At 46.6% G+C, this 26,328-nt stretch overlaps 1 protein-coding gene across 1 annotated transcript in view; it reads left to right on the top strand.

Annotated features, from left to right (window-relative positions):
* LOC142303905 (protein unc-13 homolog B-like) overlaps positions 1–26,328 on the top strand; it is a 246,707-nt gene that overhangs the window by 6,449 nt on the left and 213,930 nt on the right. The window contains exons 2-4 of the mRNA XM_075345769.1: positions 10,508–10,537; positions 16,404–16,503; positions 22,538–22,655. Coding sequence (XP_075201884.1) covers positions 10,508–10,537; positions 16,404–16,503; positions 22,538–22,655 — 248 coding nt within the window. The remainder of the gene's footprint in view (positions 1–10,507; positions 10,538–16,403; positions 16,504–22,537; positions 22,656–26,328) is intronic.

The raw sequence follows: 26,328 nt of genomic DNA, 5'->3' as shown, positions 1-26,328 counted from the left end.
ATGCGGCCTGACTCAGGGCCGGGAAAGACGTCATCGGAGTTGTGGCCTGGCTCGGGGCAGGGATGGGTACCGAGGCGGTGGTGCAAGCAAGGCCCAAGGTCCCAGTTACTGGGTCCTCCTCCTCAGATGTTACGGGTTCCGCTGCCACAGGACGAGGTAACGGGTCGGTCGGGGCGTTGGCTGCGGACACGGGCGACGAGGGAGGCAACATGGCGGACGGGGGCAGGCCGGGCCCCTCAGCCGTGCCGGCCGGTTCCTGGGTAACATGGGGCGTGGGTCACTGCTTACCCGCTCCTCCGAGGCCATCACCATCTCGCGCGCCCGGACAGCTGCAGCCAAGCCCTTCATCTCCGTCGTCCACCTCGCCAAGATGAAGTAGGATTGGGCCCGGATCCTCCGGCACATCCTCTCCGTCTGTTCCTCAATCCACTCTGCGGTTCCGGGAACGGGACTCTCCGTGCGCTGCTTGCCAGGCTGCTGAGACATCTTGCCGCTTGGTGTCCAGGAACGGGTTTCTGCAGAGTCCTGGTGTCCCTGCACTTTATCTTCTCTGGTCACATGCCGCTTTCGTTATCGTTCCTATGGGAGACCCAGACATTGGGTGTATAGCTTCTGCCTCCGGAGGACACACAAAGTACTACACTAAAAAGTGTAGCTCCTCCCTCTGAGCATATACACCCCCTGGATAACCAGATCTAGCCAGTTCATTGCTTTGTGTTCAGGAGGCATACATCCACACATGCATTCTCATCTGATTTTTTATTTTTGGAAAGATTTTGAAGAAAAGCGGGTCAAAGTCTGGACCCCCGGCATGTCCCTTCTCACCCCACTGTGTCGGCGGTGTTGTTAAGGTTGATTCCAGGGCTGGAGCCTTACATGCCGCGCTCCTTCATCATCCCTCGGGCTCTGGCTTAGAGTGGGAGCCAGCACGGTTCTCCATGCTTTGCAGGAGACCGGTCTCCATCCACAGCCCTTCAGGATCCTGCTGGACGGAGCACTCATCTCCAGGGACTTGGAACCCTGCGTCTCAGCAAGCTAAGTACCTGAGACGTTTATATTATGGTGGGAGAGTGTGCTGTGTAACTTTGCTGACATTTCCGGCCGGTTCTCTGGTTGTCGCCTGAGAACCGCGCCGATGGTGCCTGCGCGCCGGCCGCATCGCTCAAATTTAGGCCCCGGCTTCGCCGGAGGCCTACTTTCGTTTTCACTGCCCTCGCATGTCAATCATGCAGAGGGACAGTGCGGCTCCGCCCAGCGGCCGTTCGGCACAGGGGAGGGACACTCCTCTCTGAGTACATGTCCCCTCCCCTGTAAATCTCCTTGGCCCTCCAGATCCCGCTCTCAGAGCAGGTCCCGCCCCCTCTCCTCGCTCCGGCGCCATTTTATCAGCATTTCTCTCTGCGATCGGCGCTGGCTGCAGCATCCCTGCTAAGCTGCTTGGGGGTCCGGGCTGTGGGATCTGGAGGGCACACAAACGGTCTGGTAAGCCACAACCTCCGGTTGTGAACCTTCTTATATACTCTCTGGGGGTCATTCTGGCTCAGAGCCCCCACTCCAGCAGCATGTCTCACACGAGGAGCAAGGCTGCAAGGCTGTACTCAGTATGCACTGCATGTAAGCTCGTGCTGCCTGAACCGAACACATATCCACATTGTGATGCCTGCTCTAACCTGACAATGCCTCAGCCTGGAATCGCACCCACAGTGGTCCCTCCGGCTGCTCCGGCTCCGGTGGCTGAATCCCCGGCTTGGGTAGAATCCTTCTCTAGGTCAATCTCCCAGTCTTTTGCCGACAGCTGTCCCGGACTTTGCTGAACATGCATCAGCCCCCTTCTCAGGGCACCTCTGCTGCTAGGGCTCTCTCAGCGGAGCTCACAGAGGATTCTTCATCTGGTCCCAGACCCCGTCCTCCTAAAAGGAGACGGAGGGCTCCCTCTCCTTCCTCGTCCCGCGGCTCTAATTCAAGAGCTGACTCGCAGGACGAGGAGGATGCCGTTACTGGGGGCTCGGAGGCTACCTCCATGTGCCCCATTGATCTGTCCGAAAGTGACTTAGATGTTAGTGATTTGATTGCGTCCATTAATTCTGTACTGGACCTCAATCCGCCAGTATCAGAGGAGCAACCCTCTCTGGCAGAAAAGCACCAGTTTACCTTGCCTAAGAGGACAAGGAGTGTGTTCTTTAACCACTCCAGTTTTCAGGCCACTGTGACCAAGCATGGGACTTGTCCTGACAAACGCTTCCCAAAGCGTGGTTCTGATGACCGTTTTCCCTTTCCACCTGAGGTGGTCAAGGAGTGGGCTCATTCACGAAAGGTAGACCCTCCGGTGTCTAGACTCTCAGCCCGGACAGTTGTATCAGTGGCTGATGGCACCTCTCTTAAGGATTCCACTGACCGCCAGGTTGACCTTCTGGCCAAATCTGTATATGAGGCGGCAGGGGCCTCGTTCTCCCCATCTTTTGCAGCAGTGTGGGCTCTCAAAGCCATCTCTGCTTCTCTAGAGGAGATGCATTCCCTCACCAGGGAATCTATGCCCGAAATGGTTGCCTTAACTTCCCAAGCTTCAGCTTTTTCATCGTATGCCATGTCTGCCATGCTGGAGGCTTCTCACCGCACTGCGGTGGCTTCGGCTAATTTCCTCGCTATCCGCAGGATCTTGTGGCTTCGAGAGTGGAAGGCAGATGCTTCTTCAAAGAAGTACCTTGCTGGGCTCCCTTTTGCTGGATCCAGGCTATTCGGTGAACAACTGGATGAAATTATTAAGGAAGCTACTGGCGGGAAGAGTACTTCCATGCCACAAACTAAAACCAGGAAACCTGCCCAGGGCAGGAACCAGTCGAGGTTTCGTTCCTTTCGTTCCTCCAACTGGTCATCCTCTAAGCCCTCGGCCTCGTCCACTAACTCAGCCAAGGACCAAAAATCCAACTGGCGCACAAAGGCGCGCCCACAGAAGACCGCAGGAGCTGCTGCCACTAAGGCAGCCTCCTCTTGACTATCTGGCCGCGCCAGCAACGTCCTTAGTCGGTGGCAGGCTGTCCCACTTTGGCGACGTGTGGTTTCAACACGTCTCCGATCAGTGGGTGCGGGATATCATCTCCCACGGCTACAGGATAGAATTCTCTTCCAGCCCGCCAAACAGATTTTTTCTGTCAACTCCCCCCTGATCCAAGGCCGCCGCCTTCTCTCAGGCCGTGGCATCCTTGCAGGCCAACGGAGTAATTGTACCGGTTCCCGCCCGGGAACGGTTCAGAGGTTTCTACTCAAATCTCTTCCTAGTCCCCAAAAAGGACGGTTCCTTCCGGCCCATCCTGGATCTCAAGCTTCTCAACAAGCATGTTCAGGTGCGGCATTTTCGCATGGAGTCTCTGCGATCAGTCATTGCCTCAATGACCCAAGGAGATTTCCTGGCATCCATCGACATCAGAGATGCCTATCTGCATGTGCCAATTGCAGTTTCACACCAGCGTTGGCTACGTTTTGCAATCGGAGAGGAACATTTCCAATTCGTGGCTCTCCCCTTCGGGTTAGACACGGCCCCTCGAGTATTCACCAAGGTCATGGCAGCAGTGGTTGCGGTTCTGCACCTCCAGGGGTTGGCAGTGATTCCTTACCTGGACGACCTTCTAGTCAAGGCTTCATCCAGCGCAGACTGTCAGCGGAGTGTCTCGTTCACTCTTGCCACTCTAGCCCAATTCGGGTGGCTTGCCAATCTGCCCAAATCCACTCTGACTCCGACCCAGAGGCTCACGTACCTAGGGATGCAGTTCGAGACTCTGCCGGCACTTGTGAAGCTGCCCTTAGTCAAACAGCAGTCCCTCCATCTGGCGGTGCGCTCTCTGCTGAGGCCCCGCCGTCATTCCATCAGGCACCTAATGCAGGTGCTGGGTCAGATGGTGGCGTCAATGGAGGCTGTTCCCTTTGCCCAGTTCCATCTGCGTCCTCTGCAGCTGGACATTCTCCGCTGTTGGGACAAGCGGACTTCCTCCTTGCACAGGCTAGTGGCTCTGTCGCCACAGACCAGGGGCTCCCTTCAGTGGTGGCTTTGGCCCCTCTTTCTGTCTCAGGGGCACTCTTTCCTGGCCCCGTCCTGGGTGATCCTCACCACGGATGCCAGTCTATCCGGCTGGGGAGCGGTATGTCTCCACCACCGAGCGCAGGGCACTTGGACTCCGTCCGAATCAGCCCTCTCGATCAATGTGCTGGAAACCAGAGCTCTGCTTCTAGCTCTCCTAGCCTTTCACCACCTGTTGGCGGGCAAGCACATCCGAGTCCAGTCAGACAACGCGACAGCGGTTGCCTACATCAATCACCAAGGCGGGACACGCAGCCGCCTGGCAATGTTGGAGGTTCAACGCATCCTTCAATGGACGGAGGACTCCAAGTCCACCATATCCGCAGTCCACATCCCAGGCGTGGAAAACCGGGAAGCAGATTATCTCAGCCGTCAAACCGTGGACAGTGGCGAGTGGTCCCTGCATCCGGCAGTGTTTCAGTCAATCTGCCGCAAGTAAGGCACTCCGGAAGTGGATCTAATGGCATCCCGGCACAACAATAAGGTTCCGATTTACGTGGCTCGCTCCCACGATCCTCAGGCCTTTGCAGCGGACACTCTGGTTCAAGATTGGTCCCAGTTTCGTCTGTCCTACATGTTTCCCCCTCTAGCTCTCTTGCCCAGAGTTCTGCGCAAGATCAGAATGGAGGGCCGTCGGGTCATCCTCATTGCTCCGGACTGGCCCAGGCGAGCTTGGTACCCAGACCTGCTCCATCTGTCCGTAGAGGTGCCGTGGCATCTTCCGGACCGTCCAGACCTTCTCTCACAAGGTCCGTTTTTCCGCCAGAATTCTGCGGCTCTCAGATTGACGGCGTGGCTCTTGAGTCCTGGATCTTGATGGCTTCTGGTATTCCTCCTGAAGTCATCTCCACTATGACTCGGGCTCGGAAGTCTTCCTCGGCCAAAATCTATCACAGGATCTGGAGAATTTTCCTGTCCTGGTGTCGCTCTTCCGGCCATGCTCCTTGGCCTTTTTCCTTGCCGACCCTTCTGTCCTTTCTACAGTCCGGTCTGCAGCTAAGACTATCCCTCAATTCCCTCAAGGGACAAGTCTCGGCTCTGTCAGTGCTGTTCCAGCGGCGTATCGCCCGGCTGGCTCAGGTCCGCACCTTCATGCAGGGCGCGTCTCACATCATTCCGCCTTACTGGCGGCCCTTGGATCCCTTGGACCTCAATTTGGTCCTCACGGCCTTGCAGAAACCCCCCTTTGAGCCTCTTAGGGAGGTTTCTTTGTTTCGTCTTTCACAGAAAGTGGTCTTTCTAGTGGCCATAACTTCCCTCAGGAGAGTCTCTGATTTGGCTGCGCTCTCTTCGGAGTCACCTTTTTTGGTTTTTCATCAAGACCAAGGTGGTTCTCCGTCCGACTCCGGACTTTCTCCCTAAGGTGGTTTCTCCTTTCCACCTTAACCAGGACATTTCCCTGCCTTCCTTTTTGTCCGGCTCCTGTTCATCGCTTTGAAAAAGCGTTGCATACTCTGGATCTGGTGCGGGCGCTCCGGATCTATGTGTCTCGCACCGCTGTTCTTAGGCGGTGCACCTCTCTTTTTGTGCTAACCACAGGTCGGCGTAAGGGCCTCTCGGCTTCTAAGCCGACCTTAGCTTGTTGGATTAGGTTGGCCATTTCCGATGCCTACCAGTGTACTCGGGTGCCTCCCCCGCCGGGGATCAAGGCACACTCGACCAGAGCTGTCGGTGCCTCTTGGGCTTTCAGGCACCAGGCTACGGCTCAGCAGGTCTGTCAGGCTGCCACTTGGACTAGCCTGCATACCTTTTCAAAGCACTACCAAGTGCATGCTCATGCTTCGGCAATGCGAGCTTGGGCAGACGCATCCTTCAGGCGGCTGTCGCCCATTTGTGAAGTTAGGCTCCGCCTACTTCTCAGTTTTTCTGTTTATTCCCACCCATGGACTGCTTTGAGACGTCCCAATGTCTGGGTCTCCAATAGGAACGATAAAGAAAAAGAGAATTTTGTTTACTTACCGTAAATTCTTTTTCTTATAGTTCCGTATTGGGAGACCCAGCACCCTCCCTGTTGCCTGTTGGCAGTTTCTTGTTCCGCGTGTTATCACTGGCTGTTGTCGTGGACAGAGTCTCCGGTTGTTCTGGTTCTTGCTCTGTCTTTACTTGTGGGTGGCTATTCTCCAGCTTTTGCACTAAACTGGCTAGATCTGGTTATCCAGGGGGTGTATATGCTCAGAGGGAGGAGCTACACTTTTTAGTGTAGTACTTTGTGTGTTCTCCGGAGGCAGAAGCTATACACCCAATGTCTGGGTCTCTCAATACGGAACTATAAGAAAAAGAATTTACGGTAAGTAAACAAAATTCTCTTTTTTCCTGCCCTCCCCCTTGGTTTTCAACAGCAATCTCGCGAGACCCACTGTCCTTTTCTCAACTTCCTGCTCTGGGGATCACCGGGTTCCACCCGCGTTCTTAGGGGGCGGGGCTTAGGACTCGCGCTCTTTTCAGGGAAGAAGATGGCGAAGTTGTTGTTTTTGGCACCAAATATGGCGGGCAAGATGGCGGCAGTCTGAAAATTTCAACGTTTCACAGGTTGACAGTTCAGAAAAGGCGCACTTCTCCCAGGTTAGTGGATGGGGTAAGTATCCTGTTCGTGACGCCATTTTCGGGTTGTTGCGGACGGGGGCCAGCCCACTGCAGGCGGGTGCTCGGATCCGGGCTCGTTACTGTGGCTCGAGTGGCAGCCGGACCCGGGCTCGTGCAGCCGTCCATCCTCACAACCGTAGGAAGGGGGTATTTACAGGGGAATAGTTTGGCAGTGACACCACCCGTGGTTTGCAGTGAGAGTTGGTTGCACCGCCGCTGCCTGGTGATGGGACGCCCGGGGCTGATGGAGCGGGGCAGGAGGATGGAATCCCCTCCATGGATAGGGGAGGTGTAGTTCCGGGGCCCGGGTGAACGGGAGTAATGGCTGCGGAGAGTGTCATGCAGGGTTGGACCGGGGATGGATGGTGTACTCACAGTTCCAAAGAATTGCACACAGAGTCCAATGGTAAACTAAATTGCCAGTGACCGGTTGCCTCCGGCAGGTGTATTCGGGTCCCACACACTGATATAGCATCCATTAGATGCGCCAATCCTGGCGCTTCACCCCGGCTCATCCCGTTGGCCTGGTGTGGTGGCAAACTGGGTAATATATGGGTTAATGCCAGCTGTGTAATGTCACCTGGCATCAAGTCCTGGGGTTAGTGATGTCACGGCGTTTATCAGATACCCAACATCACCAACCCAGTCAGTAATAAAAAAATATAGACAACATACACGTTTTTATTTAAAAAAAAACACTCCCCAACACATTTGCTCTTTGACCAATTTATTGGAAAGAAAAATCAAATCCAGGTCCGGCATAATCCAATAAGGGGTTCCCACGACGATCCATAGTCACTGTCTCAGTCAATGAAGAACAGAATGTTCCCCATTGGCTGGGAGAGCAGTGCACTGACCTGAGCTAACATCATTAGGTCAGGCCAGGTCATCGCAGGGCATGACGAGTGCCGATGTCATGAGATTAGCTAGGTACATTACCTGCAGTGATGAAGGCCTTTGAACCCGTGACGTGAGCGCTTATCACTCCGTTCCATGCCAACAGCGATCTCACCTCAAATCTCGTGAGTGGACTGAAACTGTGACTAGCGGTGACGTCATAAGTTTCTGCAAGACTTCAGATGATATCGCTGCAGGCATGGAAGTCAGTGACAAGCTCTGACTATACAAGTTCAGCGGACTTCATCATAGTAAGCAATGAAATTTGCTAACCTCTTGATGGCAGCGCTCGTCATCCCCTCAGCTGCTTGCTCACTACTGACTCATTGCTGTGTGAGCAGTTGTGGGGCTGATGCGGGAGTGGGACACAGACAACAGGGGCACCCGACGGAAGCCACACGGAAGTGCTTCCATGTGGCTTCCAGGGATTTTGCGGACCCATTGACTTGTATTGAGTCACGGACCACAATTACGTAACAGAATAGGACTTGTTCTATAATAACGGAACGGGCATACAGACTCCGATGTGTTTTTTGTAGGAACTGATGGCACACGGAAGTGCCGCAAAAAAAAAAAAAATAGAAAAAGGAACTGCCCAGGACAAACGGAATTGTTCTCTGAATGAGCCCTAAACCAGATTTAAGTGAAAACTGGAAAAAAAAAAAGAATGACAAATGATGGTGCATGCTATTTTTTTTTTTTACCAAGAATCTGAGACTTTTCTCAGCAACCAGTTATTTAAGGAAGACTTACCTAAAAAAAGCGCTACTGTATCTACCTTTAGAGATATCACAGAGGTTATCCACAACTTTCACATTTATTACCTACCCTTTAAATAGTTCATCATCATAATCAATGTCTGAATGGTGGGGCTGTAACACCCGGTACCCTCACCGATTAGCTCTACTCGGTGTTGGCTAGAACTGCACAATTACGAATCTGCACAGCAGAGATCTCTCTACTGTATAGTGGCCACATCTGCCAATATTCAGATCAATAGAGGGCAGATATTGAAAATTATCAAGTCTCCAAGGGGATAGGTGATAACTTTCTTTTCCGTGGGGTTCCAAAGGCTGAAACCAAACCTCCATTGATTCTTAGAATTGTGCACAAAGGCCTAAGACACACGGCATGAAAATCGGTGGGAGTGGAGTGCGATAAAAAAAATCGCATTCCACTCGGATCAATATTAGCCTGTGTGTCAGCGCACATGAGCGATTATTTTCTCAGCCTTAATCGGACCGAGAAAACAATCGCAGCATGCTACGACTGTAATGCGAGACTCTTTCTCTCGCACCCATTCAAGTATATGGGGCGAGAGAAAGATCGCACTGCACCCGCCGTACACCGGTGTACCGCGAGTGCAGAGTGAGCATGGCAATAGCCGGCTACGGAGGAGAGAGAGAGATAAATCCCTCCCTCCCCTCCACAGCGTCTGCCCTCACCTCCTCAGAGCCGACCCGTCCCCCGCAGCTGAGGTCCGCTTGCATGGTCGGACCTCAGTCGCAGGGACACTCGCATGACACTCGGCTCTGCTGTACTGCCAGCGTGAGCCGTGTCATGCATGGGGATCGCAGTAATCCCGTGTGGCCCCAGCCTTAATGCCATATCAGAATAGAGCAGTGTCAGCACTCCACTCAGGACAGCCAAGCCGAAGTCTATACTGTAGCTGTAAAAAAGATGTACTGCATATACAAAACGTACCATAGATATATTGATCTATTGTGGCTAAGCAAAAGTGTATTAAACTGAACATGGGGTCTTAAGGGGGCTTTACACGCAGCACCGTGAAAGCACCCGCCCCCGTCGTTTGTGCGTCACGGGCAAATCGCTGCCCTAGCGACGTCGCTGTGGCCAGCGAACTGCCTCTTTTCTAAGGGGGCGGTTCGTGCGGCGTCACAGCGACGTCACACGGCAGGCGTCCAATTGAAGCGGAGGGGCAGAGAGCAGCCGCATGGAAGTCACGCCCACCTCGTTGCCGGAGGACGCAGGTACGGTGTTGTTCGTCGTTCCTGAGGTGTCACACGTAGCGATGTGTGCTGCCTCAGGAACGATGAACAACCTGCGTCCTGCACGAGCAATGACATTTGGGAAATGGATGACTTGTCAACAATCAACAATTTGGTGAGTATTTTACATCATTAGCGGTCGCTCGTATGTGTCACACGCAACGACGTCGCTAACGAGGCCAGATGTGCGTCACAAATTCTGTGATGCCAACGACATCTCGTTAGCGATATCGTTGTTTGTAACGGGGCCTTTAGTTTAACATTTTGATCAGGGTGAAGCCCACTGCCATGTTACAGCGAACCTCTTAGGGCAGTGTTTCTGAACTCCAGTCCTCAAGACCCACCAACAAATCATGTTTTCAGGTTTTCCTCAATCAGGTTTTCAGGATTTCCTTAATTTTGCACAAGTGATGGAATTAGTCCCTGTTTAATATTGATGAAAACCTGAAAAGATGATCTGTTGTTGGGTCTTGAGGACTGGAGTTGAGAAACACTTTCTTAGGGGGTTTATGACCTTAAAGGTACGGTGCCATTTACCAACCACCATGCAGTGATGGCGCAAGTGCAGGGTGATAAATCTGGTGCCTCACAGCACCTATACTGGAAGGTTGAGCTTCCATGACTCCAGGTTACACCACCGCACAGGTGCAGAACCACAACCACATTGGCCACCACACAGCACCAACACCAAGGAGCTATGGAACTGTCAGAGATGGCAAGTACGGCATTTGGCTATTTCCAGCAGTTCTATTGCGAATGAATGGAGAGTGGACACTTCTCTATTCTGAAGCATCATTTCAGAGCCTCTTTCTTAGAATTTGCGGGTGTGTGTCTGCTGGCACACCCACTTATGTATAGGGGGAAACTTTCATTGTTGAGAATAATACAGTACTGTAATGAATCAATGTGACCGACAAAATGTTAATTTTTCTTTTTTTCTTTTTAGTGAAAAGAGGAAATTTTATTGGAATAGCAGGTAATTATGAATGTTACATTTTGTGCAGTTTGTAACTGTTTCTGTCTTCTCTTTTACCAGCTTAATGCTGGAGTGCTATGTAGTGAACAGGAACTTCTGCATAGCCAATGCATCTATAGGATCTGGCAGTCACACGATCGCTGGGTGTGTGCTGGCCCGGCACGGCTGCTCCTGGCAGACCCAGATCAGCTCTGCAAGTGACTGCTGTCACTGTAATAGGCAGTTTTCCCCTGTAATTAGGGCTCCTATGGTTGCACTCCAGTCTCAGTGGAAAAAATTAGCAAATATATATATAGAGATATATGTATAGATACATATAATCTGTCTCTCTATGCATATCCCTCTATATATCTATGCATATATACACACACACACTCACACATCACACACATTAGTTAACCACACTGCACAATACACCATGTTCCAAATTATTATGCAAATTGGATTTAAGTGTCATAGCGATTAATTTATTTTTTTTTCAATGAAACTCATTGATGGTATTGTGTCTCAGGGTTCTTTGGATCACTGAAATCAATCTCAGATACCTATGATAATTAGTTTGCCAGGTGAGCCCAATAAAAGAAAAACTGGATGTTCCACATTATTAAGCAGGCCACAGTTTTCAAGTAACATGGGAAAGAAAAAGGATCTCTCTGCTGCCGAAAAGCATCAAATAGTGCAATGCCTTGGACAAGGGATGAAAACATTAGATATTTCACGAAAACTTAAGCTTGATCATCGTACTTTGAAGAGATTTGTGGCTGATTCTGAGCACATATGTGTTCGTGCTGATAAAGGCAGAATGAGGAAGCTTTCTGCCAGGCAAGTCCATCAGATTAAGAGAGCAGCTGCTAAAAATCCATTACAAACCAGAAAACAGATATTTGAAGCTGCTGGTGCCTCTGGAGTCCCTCGAACCTCAAGGTGTAGGATCCTTCAAAGTTTGCTGTGGTGCATAAACCAACTATTTGGCCGCCCCTAACCAGTGCTCAAAAGCAGAAACAGTTGCAGTGGGCCCAGACATACATGAAGACTAATTTTCAAACAGTCTTGTTTCCTGATGAGTGTCGAGCAACCCTGGATGGTCCAGATGGATGGAGTAGTGGATGGCCACCATGTCCCAACAAGGCTGCGACATCAGCAAGGAGGTGGAGGAGTCATGTTTTGGGCCGGAATCATGGGGAGACATCTGGTAAGCCCCTTTAGGGTTCCTGAAGGTGTGAAAATGACCTCTGCAAAGTATATAGAGTTTCTTCCATGGTACAAAAAGCAGAAACATGCCTTCAGGAGCAAAATCATCTTCATGCATGACAATGCACCTCATGGTGCAAAGAATTACCTCTGTGTCATTGGCTGCTATGGGCATAAAAGGAGATAAATTCATGGTGTGGCCACCATCTTCCCCTGACCTCAACCCTATAAAGAACCTTTGGAGTATCATCAAGCAAAAGATCTATGATGGTGGGAGGCAGTTCACATCAAAACAGCAACTGGGAGGCTATGCTGACATCATGCAAAGAAATTCAAGCAGAAACTCTCCAAAAACTCATAAGTTCAATGGATGAAAGAATTGTGAAGGTGATATCAAAGAAGGGTTCCTATGTTAACATGTAACTTGGCCTGTTAGGATGTTTTGAATTTAAATAGCTTTTATTTCAGTGAATGTGACCTCCTAATGCTGTAAATTCCACAAATGAGCATTTTCAGTTCTTTAAAACATATAAAATGTTTAGAAACTCTACTGTGCCTAATAATTTGGAACAGTGCATTTTGAGGTTTTTTTTAATTTTGAAGATTATACTGTTATCATTGGAAGGTTTCTACAAGAAAATTTTATGTATTCTCTAACGGGTGATGACTTTTGTTAAGCCTGCTTTACACATTTCAATTTCGCATACGATTTGCAACGCCCCCATCGTATGTGTGGCACGTTCAATTTGTTGAATGTGCCGCACATACGAGTAACCCCCGTCACACGTACTTACCCGTCCACACGACCTCACTGTGGGCGGCGAACGTCCACTTCCTGGAGTGGGAGGGCGTTCGGCGTCACATCGACGTCATGCGGCAGCCGGCCAATATAAGCGGAGGGGCGGAGCTAAGCGGGACGTAAACATCCCGCCCACCTCCTTCCTTCCGCATTGTGGGCCGGGAGCTGCAGGACGCAGGTAAGATCTGTTCATCGTTCCCGGGGTGCGATGTGCGCTACCCCGGTAACGATGAACAATCTGACGTGCAATTCTAGAGACAGGTACGATGTGTATGTGATGAACGTGTTAACGTTCAATCGCACGTATCTGTCACACACTGCAATGTAACTTACAATGCCAGATGTGCGTCACTTACGACGTTTCCCCGCCGACACATTGTAAGATACATTGCAGCGTGTAAAGCGGGCTTTAGACTGACTGTCATTTGCACCGACCATTTAGGAAAATCAGAGAAAAATATAATTTGCATAATAATTTGGAACGTGGTGTAATTTCCCTAATAATTCATTTAGCGAGTTATTTGTTGCAAAACGTAAATAGTAAAGATATAAACAAAACTAAAACAAAATTGCTTTTATTTATATTTATTATTATTATTATTATTTATATATATTTTATTTATATTTGAGTTGCATAAAAGTTTCTATAATTTATACACTCATTTATATGTCACCCAAAACAGTGCTAAACATTATACAATTTGTCTAACGTAAAATAAAGCCTTATACAGCTACATCAATAAAAAGAAATTAAATAAAAAGATAATGGATAATCTGCTGAAAAGAGGAGAAGCAAAAATGAAGAAAAATGGCTATTAATGGTCAATAAGGCTTATTTGGGCCCGGTCACTAAGGGATTAAAGTAGCACATGTTTTTACATGACAGCAGAAACCCAGAATAAAGTGTCATACAAAAGGGATTGCAACAACAAGAAGCATCAGTTAAAGGGACTCTGTCAGCACAGAATGACCGTTCAAACCAAGCACAGTCACTCAGTGCATCATGGCAGGGCTGAACATTTAAATACATCTTCCCAACAGCTTGTTTTCCATATTTCTCCGCACTTTTTTGCTTCTATGAAGCCAGAGATGTCACTTAAAGAGAAGTGGAAGGTGGACATAGAGGGAAAACAAGCCGGTGGAAAGCTGTACTTAGATGTTTGGCCCCGACATGATGCACCGAGCGCCTGTACTTGGTTTGAACAGTCCTTCTGTCCTAACAATCCCATTAAAGGATGAATATGTGGGTGGAGATGTATTCATAGACTACACTCACTCGATACCAGTAGTAGCTTGGCACAGTGCCATATTACTACCAAACTACAAAAAAAAGTATTGTTAGAAAATTACAAACTATTAAAATCAGATTTTCATGTTATTTATGTTATGTAAAGTTCTGTACTTAAAATAAAAATCACACAGTTTTTTTCCCTCATTTCTCAATCTGTATTTAAAAAAAAAAAAAAAAAAATGAAATTTTCATACAGGGGTATTCTTTTAGGAAATTCACATGTTCATTATCAGCAATTGACTGACTTGTATACTATCTCTTATCATTGAGAAGGGAGGGGGATCAGGTCAGCTGTGACCTCATCTGTTGTGAATGATGGCTATGTATAGAGGTGATACCTGTCCTTGTAAACCTGCCTGTTAATTATAATGAGACTTGCTGAAAACTGTCCCTGAAAGAACTGGACTATAAGTCTAAAGTAGCCATAACATTTCTATTTTTTTTTTAAATACAGATTGTCATATGAAGAAAAAAATATATCCAATATTTGTCAATACAAAATTCTGATGTGATCAATAAAACATTTCTGATGATACATCTTAAAAAGAATTACATGTTAAAAATGGTGTGCTGCTTTACAGAAGCAGAATTTTAGGACATTTTCCAATCATTTTGTCTATGGAAATGTGGGATGAACAATATACAGACTTGAGCTTTTGTATTTTTGTATAAGTTATAGGGAATCCGACAGCGGATACATGCTGCTCGATCTATGGGCACTATGTATCAGACACTGGCTATGTGATTTCAGTCATTTGTGTTTGAAATGCTGTGTGGGAGTATAGGGAGAGACCTGTCAGTCATTGAGAGTAGGCTGAGAGAGGCAGGCGGATGGATTTTAAAGTATGTCAAGTAAAGGAGTCAATATACCTGGCTGAAATCATGCAGCCAGTGTCTGATACATGCTGCCTGTGTCAGGTTCCCTTTTAAGGTTATTTCTTCAAGAAACACCGCGTACAGAAAATAGGCAAAACATAAAACAGCCTTATACCTTTTCCTTAAAGGGAAACTATCAGCAGGTTTTTGTTTTGTAATCTGAAAGCAACATGAGGTAGGGACAGAGACCCTAATTCCAGCAATGTATCACTTAGTTCACTGGGTGGAGTAGTTATGATAGAGTCACAGTTTTCTCTACTGCAGATTAAGCAGAACTCTGTTTTAGGCTATGTGCGCACTGGAAAATGAAATTTTCTCAAGAAAATTCCGCAGGCATTGAAAGATTACCGCACCCGCGGTAAAAAACTGTGGCAAACCGCACCAGAAAACCGGCTTTTTGCTGTATCTTTCCCTGCCCATTTGTCCTACCTTCCTTGTGTTGTTTTATTATTTCCTGCTGGACCAACACCCTGGTGTGGGTACTTTCAGTGACAGCAAGGGCCTAGGCACGTGATGGCGCATCGGGGGGAAGGACGTATCTAGGGACATTAGCGAGTGCAGGAATCAGCCACAGGTGAGAGTGAAGTGGTGAACCACTTTCCTATCTCCAGGATCTTCCTTTACATCTTTCCTGGTTTTCTGTCTGTGTTGCGTCGCACGTGGGGCATTCCCTTACCCTGACTTGACAACACCACACTGCTATGTGTACATTGTATAGAGACCGAGACCTGCTAGTTTGTGGTGGGGGTGTGGATGGTCTAGGATGTATTAGGCAGCATGCCCTGTAGTGATAATCTCATGCAGAAAAAATCTTCATTATATTAAAACAGCAAAGCACAGCCCAGTAAGTGACAGATCACTATAATCAGGCTCTCTTCCCCTACATCATGGTGATCTCAGATTACATTGCAAAAAACAGGTGACAGATTTCCTTTTAACCTAGTGACAAAAGTCAATATAATGTACATCTATTTCTGGCTACATCAGAACATATATCTATTTCTAATAATATTGGGTGTGCTGTCAGTACACACATGAAAGATTAGTGGCAGAAATTGGGCTGTAGTAAAACTGCAGAGCTTTGCTCATAACAGCAGATTAGGCACTTTTGTAATGGTACTTGCCAGTCCTGATGGCTTGCATTATAATGGAGACAGCCCTGGTGCTAACAAAAGTGCCTAGGATTGCTAACGTACAGAAGAATTGGTATTAGTATTCTATATCATGTCCTGGAAAAATGTGACCTCGTTTACTGTCAATTCAAAAATATAAATTTATATAATCCTGAATGCCAAGATGAAAAAATCTAAATATGTCTAATTCTTGAAGCCAAAAAATCCCCTCATATTAAGGCTGGAGTCACACTTGAGTGTGACTAGCATGAGGATTGCATGGTAATTCTCAGACCGGCTGGTGGCTCACCTGACCAGAGCATGCAGCTGCATAGAAATACATGAAGCTGCATGCTCCTCTCAGGAGAGCCACCGGCCAGTTCTAGCAGTGGGATGCGATCTTTGCGTGAGTCACACGCAAGTATGACTCCAGCATTAAGTAGGTTATTTTTCTTTTTTCCACCCCTTCATATAACACATACATTTTTTTTCACATGAATGTTTGGGTAGAAAATGGGGCACAATAGTGATTTCCATTTGGTCATTATTTGTTTTTTTTTTTTTTTTACTAATAATGATCATTAATATTTTTTCTAGACAGTTGTAATACTTATGTGGTGATCAAGATACAAAGTTTGCAGAGTTCCACAATATCAAGGCCGGGGAGTGAGCCATGCTGGGAGCAAGACTACTCATTGTAAGTTATTCCATTGATTTATACAACATGGGTAATTGATAGATTACTATTATTTATTTATGTATTTATTTATTTTTAGAGCACCATTGTTTCCATGGTGGTTTACAAGCAAAATACAAGTATAAATTAAAATGAACAAACTAACAATGATAGATTGGTATAGAAAAGAGAGGCCTGCCCTTGTGGGTTTAAAATCTACAGGACAATGGGAAAGGAGGCTGTAGGTTAGGGGATGGCGGCAGCTCCGGTGGTGGCAGCAGGGTCAGGCTGTAAAGCTTTCTTGAAGAGATGAGCTTTCAAGTTCCTTCTAAAAATTCCAACTGTGTTGGGGCGCCGAATTCCAGAGGATGGGGGATACTCGGGAGATGTCTTGGAGGCAATTAGGTGAAGAACGTACGAGTATGGATGAGAGCGACGTCTTGGAAGGGCCAGTGATTACGTGTAGGAAGATATCAGGAGATTAGTTAGGAGATATATGAAGGTGACATATTTTGGATGGTTTTGTAGGTCAGTGTTAGTAGTTTGACGTGTATAAATTGGGGAATTGTAGGCCAATGAAGGAATTTGCAGAGGGGAGAATTGGCGCATTAGAGAGGAAAGAGGTGGAATAGTCATACAGCACAGTTAAGGATGGGCTGTGGAGGTGCTAGACTTTTAATAAGAAGGCCACAGAGAAGGATATTTCAGTATACCGGACGGGAGATGATGAGGGCATGTACTAATATTTTAGTAGTTTCAGGGTTGAGGAATGGACAGATTTTGGAAATATTTTTGAGTTGGAGGTGGTTAGAGCTTGTGTGACGCCCTGGCCTATCAGGTTGTAACAGGGTATTGTGCAATCTGCCCTTCTGTACAGTATCCATCTCCTCCTTGGTTAAGGGTCCCTAACCTTTGATGTTGCCAAGAACAAGCTAATCAAAATCCTAGGAACACTCTGCACCACACCCACCAGACACACCAGTGGACGGCCTGAGTGGAATAGGGTTGCCCACTTTGGGGGTTGGTTAAGGGGGGGGTCAGGAGCAGAACAGAGTAGTGTTGGAGGTGAAAGTGAGAGGAAGTCAGGAGCTGGGCTCCTTGGAACTACTAGGTAGCAGACATTGGTCTGGGCCTGGTAGGAGCTGGATCCCGGTCGCAGGGGATCGTGACAAGGGGCACGGACTGTCGAGGAGGACAGCTGGCGGCCTTGTGCCATCACCGGACAGGGGCCAGGGCACGACGGGGTACGTGAACCCTAGGTCAGGGAGTAGCTTTAGGCGTCCTGACAATTTACCCGACGAGGACAGAGCCTTCAAGATCCGTTCTCCACTCGCTCAAAAATCGGGGTACTAGCGCAACGAGGGGGATAGGACTTTACACACATACGGTCCAGAAAATCCCAAGCGTGAACACTGAGTGCAAGCTCACTCAGTTAGACATACTGGGAAGTGGGACCCGATTAGTTTCACACTAAAGGGACCAACTAGAAGACAAGGTGCCAAGGCAAAGGTCAGAGACTAACAGGCAACACCAACGGGCACGGGATCCAGGCGTGCTCCCTCCCAGTGGCAGCGGTGTCCAGAACTTTGGTTTACCACAGTTGTCGGTGTCAGCGTTATTGGACTGAGTGAGTACACAAGTGACCCTTACCATCCCAATGGCATAACCCTGTCCCTCATTGCCTAGTCCCGGGGCATTCCCCCTACCCGTGGAGGGGTTAAACACCTGGCTGCCCACACCATCGCCTCTGGGTACTCCCAACTGCAGCGGTGGTACTCCACCTTGCCGCGCACCACGGGTGGCGTCACGAACTTTCCACACCATCCCCTGTAAATTCCTCCCCTTTATTCGAGTGACCACACGACCCCCAGGTCCGGAGACCCCTCGAGCCACCGCGGATCCGGATCCGAGCAGCCTGACTGCTGGCACGGGGGCGGCACACTTGGATGTGCAGTTTTAAGGACAAGGCAGAGTGAAAGGTTACTCCGAGCCAGTGGACTTCTGGAAAAGGGGAGCACGTGATCTCATTTATTGTGATAGAAAGATCAGATAGAGTAATTAAATGGGATGGAGGAAAGTTGATGAGTTAGGTTTTATCCACTTTGAATTTTAGGATGCGGGATGAGAAGATCAATTATCCAAATGTGCTCTATATATACCATATAACCTAATATAGCCTAATAGATGCTGAAATACTTTATACGTTATGGATTGTGAATGTTTTTGTTTTTTGTACAAGTTCTTTTTGAAGATTTTGTTGAGAATAAAATGTCAGAATGTTCTGTTATATTTGGTACTAGCTGTACTACCCGGCTTCGCCCGGGTTAATAACTGTTGTTACCAAAATAGAATGTATTAACAAAAATGTATTCTGCACACAAAAACACAAAACAAATAGATAGAAATGTAATTATTAAAAGGCAAAAACTAAGCTAATAGAAGCATTTCACAACATATATTTCAACACCACAGATATTCCACACAGATTTAACTAAATTGGCCAAGTAATCTGCTCCGTCTGTCTCTTTCCAGGTCTGTCTCTTTCCAGGTCTGTCTCTTTCCAGGTCTGTCTCTTTCCAGGTCTGTCTCTTTCCAGGTCTGTCTCTTTCCAGGTCTGTCTCTTTCTCCGTCTGTCTCTTTCTCCGTCTGTCTCTTTCCAGGTCTGTCTCTTTCCAGGTCTGTCTCTTTCCAGGTCTGTCTCTTTCCAGGTCTGTCTCTTTCCAGGTCTGTCTCTTTCTCCGTCTGTCTCTTTCTCCGTCTGTCTCTTTCCCCGTCTGCCTGTCTCTGTCTGTCTCTTTTTTTGCCTGTCTCTATCTCTCTGTTTATTTCCCCATTTTGTCTCTTTCTAGGTCTGTCTCTTTCCCAGATCTGTCTCTTTCCCCGTGTCTTTTTCTGTCTGTCTCTTTCCCTGTCTGCCTGTCTCTGTCTGTCTCTTTCCTTGTTTGTCTCTATTTATCTGTCTCTTTCCCCGTCTGTCTCTATCAAGGTCTGTGTCTTTCCCCATATATCTTTGTCTCTATGGCTGTCTCCTCCTTCCCTGTCTGCCTGTCTCTGTCCCTGTCTGCATGTCTGTCTGTCTCTTTCCCCATCTGTCTCTTTCCCCATCTGTCTCTTTCCCCATCTGTCTCTTTCCCCATCTGTCTTTCCCCATCTGTCTCTTTCCCCATCTGTCTCTTTCCCCATCTGTCTCTTTCCAGGTCTGTCTCTTTCCAGGTCTGTCTCTTTCCAGGTCTGTCTCTTTCCAGGTCTGTCTCTTTCCAGGTCTGTCTCTTTCCAGGTCTGTCTCTTTCCCCTTCTGTCTCTTTCCAGGTCTGTCTCTTTCCAGGTTTGTCTCTTTCCAGGTCTTTTTCTGCCTGTCTCTTTTCAGGTCTGTCTCTTTCCAGGTCTGTCTCTGTCTGTCTCTTTCCAGGTCTGTCTTTTGCCAGGTCTGTCTCTGTCTCTTTCACCATTTGTCTCTGTCTGTCTCTTTCCCTGTCTGTCTCTATCTCTCTGTCTCTTTCCACTGACGCTCTCGGGGTCCAGACGTGTGAGTGCGCAAACGTTTGTGGCTGTAGCTGCGACGGTGCAGATGCCAATCCCGGACATGCATACACACACATACACACATACATACACACATTCAGCTTTATATATTAGATGTGGAGATGCCGACACCTGATATCAGCTCCTCTGCATCTACCATAAGGCACCATAAGCATTACATCACACCCACTGAAATTAATAGAGTATCTGTCCAAAGCATGAATTCCCTGGGTGTTCCAGACAGATATAGTTTGTATCTGCTCTACATTACTGCTAAATGGTAGAGGTCTCAAAATAGTTGATTCCCAATTTCAACTACAAATTTATTAAGGACTGTTCATAGACCTTAATACTGTATTAATGTCACAAATCTATAATGGGTTATTCCTATTTTAAAAGTTGTCACACATCCACAGCATTGGCGATACCTTTCTGATCAGTGGAGGTCTGAACAGCTGGATACCTAATCATAGTGAATAATCCAAAGGTTGGGTCTTCAAAATGTCACACGAGATTGGGGCTCTAAAATGACACACACACACACACACACACACACACACACACACACACACACACCATAAAAAAAACTTGTGCTCTTGTAGATAACTCGTTCTGACCAAAAATTGAAAAGATGCCTGAAACAACATTTATTACTACCCAAATGTCGCCAAAAGTAATCTTTTAGCATTGTGAGTGACAGCAGCCCCTGCTCCCTGATAATGAGAAAACCCAGTATGCTCAAACTCCAATTTTCATTGGACATAAGTAATAATAAAATTAAAGACAGAACGTTACAGAGGGGACAGTAGGAACTTTTTTTTATTGAAGTACACCACAAAGTCGTTAGAATTTGAGTTAAATAGTTGGACATATAATATGAAAATCACTGTTAGTTTCCGACAAACCTTTTTAAAAACAAATGTTTATTTTCATTATGTCCTGACTAGAGATGAGCGGACCCATTAAAGTTCAGGTTTGGTTTCATCCGGACTTTAGATAAAGTTCTGTTCTGGACTTGGACTTGACCTTAACCCCATTGGATATCAGTGATTGGGCATTTCAGGTCTCCGACCACATGTTGCCAGCCATAAACACAACACTTCTGGGAGAGGGAGTTCAAGATTTTTCACTTTTTTTGTACACACTACATCCGATCACGCTGTTGTTATCCGCAGTGTGAGCTGTTCAGACACTGCAAGCAGCTGGGGCTGGGCTGAGCACCGAGTGTACCCCAGCACAGCGATGCTCGTTCCATTGGTCAGCATATGTAAAGCACCTGAACTTGAAACTTGATCTGTGATTTTTTTTTTTTTAAAAAGTCTGTGTCACACGGAGTTGGAGATGTCCGTATATAATGCGTGACATGCGATCAAACCAACGGGCGTCTGACGCACAACAAAAAATACCACAAAAAGGGGGGAACACCGGGGTAACGATACAACAGAGATCCCTGCCACTAAGGAGAAGGGTGAGGGGGCACCTCCTGAACTCCTCTCAAGCTGACTCCTGAGCTCCCAAGCGGCCCTACACAAATTTTTTTTAACCTGTCAGCGAGCAGGATGCCTGGGTCCCTTAGCTGGCCCTAAACTCACCCTGCCTAGTGAGTAGGCTGACGAGTACACTAGACTACACTACAGAAATTAACACTTAGGGAAAGTAAAGACAAATGGGTGAATAAACAAAAGTATACAAAACACCAAAGTTCACCGTAGCAGATGGACTCTAAAGTAGCAGATGGATAAGCACAAGAAAATTCCTCAGCAGTTCCTTCCACCAGGCTGGCCAAAGTAGAAATGATTCTAACAGCAACAAGGACTGCTGGGAAGCCTCCAGTGTTTAACCTAAATGGGTGTGGGACCAAAGCAGCAACAGTTCACCTGCACTGCTCAGAACTGCTGGCAACAAAACCTGAAATTAACTCATGGGACGCCAAAGTAAACTTAATTTAAACGAGGAGTCAGGATGGAGATCTGAGGCTCCAGTCATAAGGCTGTCACTAGTCTCAGAACAGCAGGGAGATGACCGCAACAGTCTGTGTTTGGTCCGAACACTGACGTTTACTATTTAGGTCTGATCATCTCTTTTTCTCATAAGTAATACCATACAGTTCAAAGAGAGTGTCTTTTGTTTTCTCCCTTGACTGTGGATGTCGTGGGTTTAAAAGAATACAGTACTTTTTACTCTGTGCTGTATTTCTGTCAAAGTGAACCTTTCTTTAAACCATGATTTGTAAAAATGTTGTTGCATGAAGATTTCCTCTACTTTAAGCTACTAAAAATTACAGTAAAATACGTTTTTAAACCATGCATTAATGTGTACCAACAGACTACTTCTCCAGGACAATTTTGATGACTTTTACTGATCTTACATAAGAGAACAAATTTTTATTGAATGGTTAGCAGAATGTTTAGTGTACCCCGAGTCAAGTATGTAACAAGTGTGCTCGAATACGGTCTAACAATTCTTCTGATTGTACATGATATTCTGCTTGAAAACTAGGTAAACTTACCAAAACACTTATTTTTTGTTCCAGTGACCTTAATGACGCACTTAGTGGACTCCTTGTACAAGTGTGGAAGTGTGGTTGGCTTCGAGACTCACTGTTAGGAAATGTGTGGATTCCCCTACAAAAGATTAAGCATGCCACTGATGTATGTATGTACAGAAAGTATACAGATACTGTTTGAAACATCTTTAATTTATAATAGACACTGAATCTTTATTTAATTACATCTTGTGACCTGTAACACTAAGGCTATGTGCGCAGGAATGTTCTGCATGAAATTTGCACATTCTAGCAGAAAAATGCACAAAAAAATCCCTTGCGTTTTGGTGCATTTTTGTGCCACAAATTTTTTCAATAAAGTCAATGGGTGGAAGAGCTAAACAACGCAGGAAAAAACGCACCAAAAAGTGACATCCTGCAGATTATGTTCTGCACCTAATCTGCAAGTAAAAAATAAGCAACGCGCGCACAGCTATTCAGAATTCTCATTGACTTTGCTGGCAAAAGAATAAACATGGAGATTTGGGCCACAATCTGCACCAAATCTGCATAAAAAATGCACTGTGCGCACAAGGTCTAAGACAAAATGCCTCTGAGAGCCAAAACTAGACATTTTCTGTCTGGATTTCTGTCACAAACATTTCATATTGAAAGATAAAGGGGGTACATTGTGTTATATACACCCCACAACAATGATATTGGAACATCAAGAAGGAAATGCCATGGAATTATGGAAATCACAGGATGGATAGATGTTAGTGATATGCAAATGATAAAAAAAGAAAACACATTTTCAAAACATTTAAATTTAGTCAGTTTGTGCGCCATATGAAAAAATACATCCACTTACACTTCTTGGTATGTTATAAGTAAAGTTAGTATTTGTTGTTTGAGGAGTGTTCTGCCCCACTGAATGTACTTGGGCACACATCATCATGATTCGTTTTAGACAGCTGTGTTTCCAATTGCTAGCCAATGTCATCCCTGTTATAGTCCAGAGAAGCTGCAGGTCATGGTAGCATGCTTAGGCAACACATGCTGCTCACATTAGCATAAGTAACATGCAGTCTGGTGTTGTGTTGATGAGCTGTTCGTGGGACACTTTGGAGAAATGGTTGTACCACTGGATCCCTTCTGTCCTAAAGTGAACTTAGATACCAGAACACATTTGCACAACACTGGTCTACAAGCCAGACGTTCAGCTACACGTGTTCCATTGACCTTACACCATCCTTCTGAAAGGCAATGAAGGCTCAAATTTAAGATCTATCCTCTTCACTGATGAGTCCTGCTTTTGTCTTGGATGCAATGATAGCAGATGATTGTTGTGGAGAAAATATGGGCAACCCTAGGAAGAGGCCAACGTGAGGGAACGTCACACCAGGGTATGGGGTGGCACAATGTATGGCAGTTCATATCCTGTAGTCTTTAATCGAGGTACGCTAACAGCTTGACATTGCATTGATTTGATCTTGGGATCAGGGGCACAACCATTTCTCCAGTCTCACAGTAAGGCTATGTGCGCACAGTGCGTTTTTCGCGGCGTTTTTGCGCGTTTTTCGGGTGCGTTTTTGGCCTCAAAACTGCATGACTTTGCTTCCCCAGCAAAGTCTATGAGTTTTCAATTTTGCTGTCCGCACACAACTTTTTTTTTAAGCTGCGTTTTTTAGCTTAAAAAAAAATGGACATGTCAATTCTTTCCTGCGTTTTTCTGCGTTTTCCTCCCATGCAATGCATTGGAAAAACGCAGAGATCAAAAACGCAGCAAAACGCAGCCAAAAATGCACCAAATCACGATAAAAACGCATGCGATTTTGCCGCTTTTTTTGACGCGGGTGCGTTTTTGTGCGTTTTTAGCAGCCAAAAACGCACGAAAACGCAGCGTCAAAAAAACGCAGTGTGTGAACTTAGCCTAACAGTTTTCCAACATGTCAAGACCAGTCAGTATTTTGCTTGTGCTGCTATGAGCAGCTTGTGTGGTTTAAATGTGCTACCATGGCCTCCAATTGAGTATATCTTCATCGTCATTGGTCAGCAATTACAAAGAAAGCTGCTGCCAGCATTGGACCTTGACAATTTGTGTGCTGAAGTGCATTCAGCATGACAGAACGTTTCTCAATTTCTCAGACAACCATTAATGACCTAACTTTTCATCATTTGCACATCATTAATATGTGTACTGATCCTTTGATGTCCATCATTTCACCACTTTTCCTTTTAGGTATTGCACTTTCAAATTTGATAAATATATTTATCCATTGTGCTTTCTGTATCAATGACTGAATGCTGTCATTCAGTAGGGACCAGTTACAGACTAACTTTAAGGCCCCTTTACACTTGTCGATTTATCGTGCGATCGCACCCACCCCCATCATTTGTGCGTCAGGGGCAATTTGTTGCCCGTGTCGCATAAAGTCTGTCACCCCTGTCACACGTACTTATCTCCCGAACGACCTCACTGTAGGCGGCGAACATCGTTATCCTGAAGCGGGAGGGACGTTCGGCATCACAGCGACGTCACACAGCGGCCGCCCAATAGAAGCGGACGGGCAGAGATGAGCGGGACGTAACATCCCGCCCACCTCCTTCCTTTCTCATTGCCGGCGGGACGCAGGTAAGCTGTGTTCGTCGTTCCCGAGGTATCACACGATGTGTGCTGCCCCAGGAACCACTAACAACCTGCATCCAGGAATGTGACCGATATTTTGAAAATGAACAACGTGTCAACGAGCAACGATAAGGTGAGTATTTTTGCTCGTTATCAGTCTCTTGTAGCTGTCACACTCTAAGATATTTCAAACGATGCCGGATGTGCGTCGCAAACTCCGTGACCCCGACGACATATCGCCCGATATTTCGTAGCGTGTGACGGGGCCTTTAAACATGGTTTACTCTGGTCAGAGTCGTACACTAGAGTACCATATATTTTTCTGAGGGTCGGAAGGTAGAGCAGAAGATCACTTAATTTAGTGCTGACATTGGATCTAATCACTTGTCACTAGGGTCGGTTTTTTGGAATACATTAGCTAAAAGCTGATTAAAAGTGAACAGGTTCAAACCCACAATGAAACACTTCCATCTCTTGGTGTAGACCTGTAGAAGTGAGCTCTCTACCACCTTATGTGAGCAGTAGATGACACAATACACTTGATTCACCTTAGATAGACAGGCAGCATCTCATCTTTCATTTTATAAACTACCAAGGTTATTATTATATAAGAGCAGAGTTAAATTTGTGAATGAGAGTAATGTAATATTTGCATGTAGCTGAACAGTGGGCCCCCAAAGTCAGTGTTCCTATTGGCGTCTCAATTCAACACTGAATCTAAAAATATGTCCTATGTGTACAAAAACACTTTACAGTTAAAATGGACTTATTTTGTTTAAATGGCAGTTGGTTGGCTCCTAGGAGCCCCATTCTACACTGTTTAATGAAAGTTGTCTAGGTTTGGGATGAAGTATGCAGTCACTGAGTGACTGCAGACTCCTGAATCCGTACAGCCCGCACACCGCTTGCTATCAGGATTCTCCAGTCTCGGCGGCGAGAGCATTTAGTCACGTTACTGCAAGTATGTGATTTGTATACTTTCAACCACATTCTTACTAGATGAGTAAGTACAATACAAGTGTATTGACTGAGTTTGAGCACCTCTAGTTGGCATGTGACCGCATGTATGCAAATCACACACTTGCGGTCAAGTGACTGGCCGCTATCGCTGTTACCGAAGACATATGCGTAATTCCCTAAACAGTTTAGGCCTGAAGATGATATAGGCTGAAATCCTGTGTTGAAATATATGTAATATAATATTTGTATC

This window comes from Anomaloglossus baeobatrachus, chromosome 4 (genome assembly GCF_048569485.1).
Source record: "Anomaloglossus baeobatrachus isolate aAnoBae1 chromosome 4, aAnoBae1.hap1, whole genome shotgun sequence".
NCBI lineage: Eukaryota > Metazoa > Chordata > Amphibia > Anura > Aromobatidae > Anomaloglossus > Anomaloglossus baeobatrachus.
Note: the sequence above shows the minus strand (reverse complement) of the source record. Positions and strands in the feature narration are given on the sequence as shown.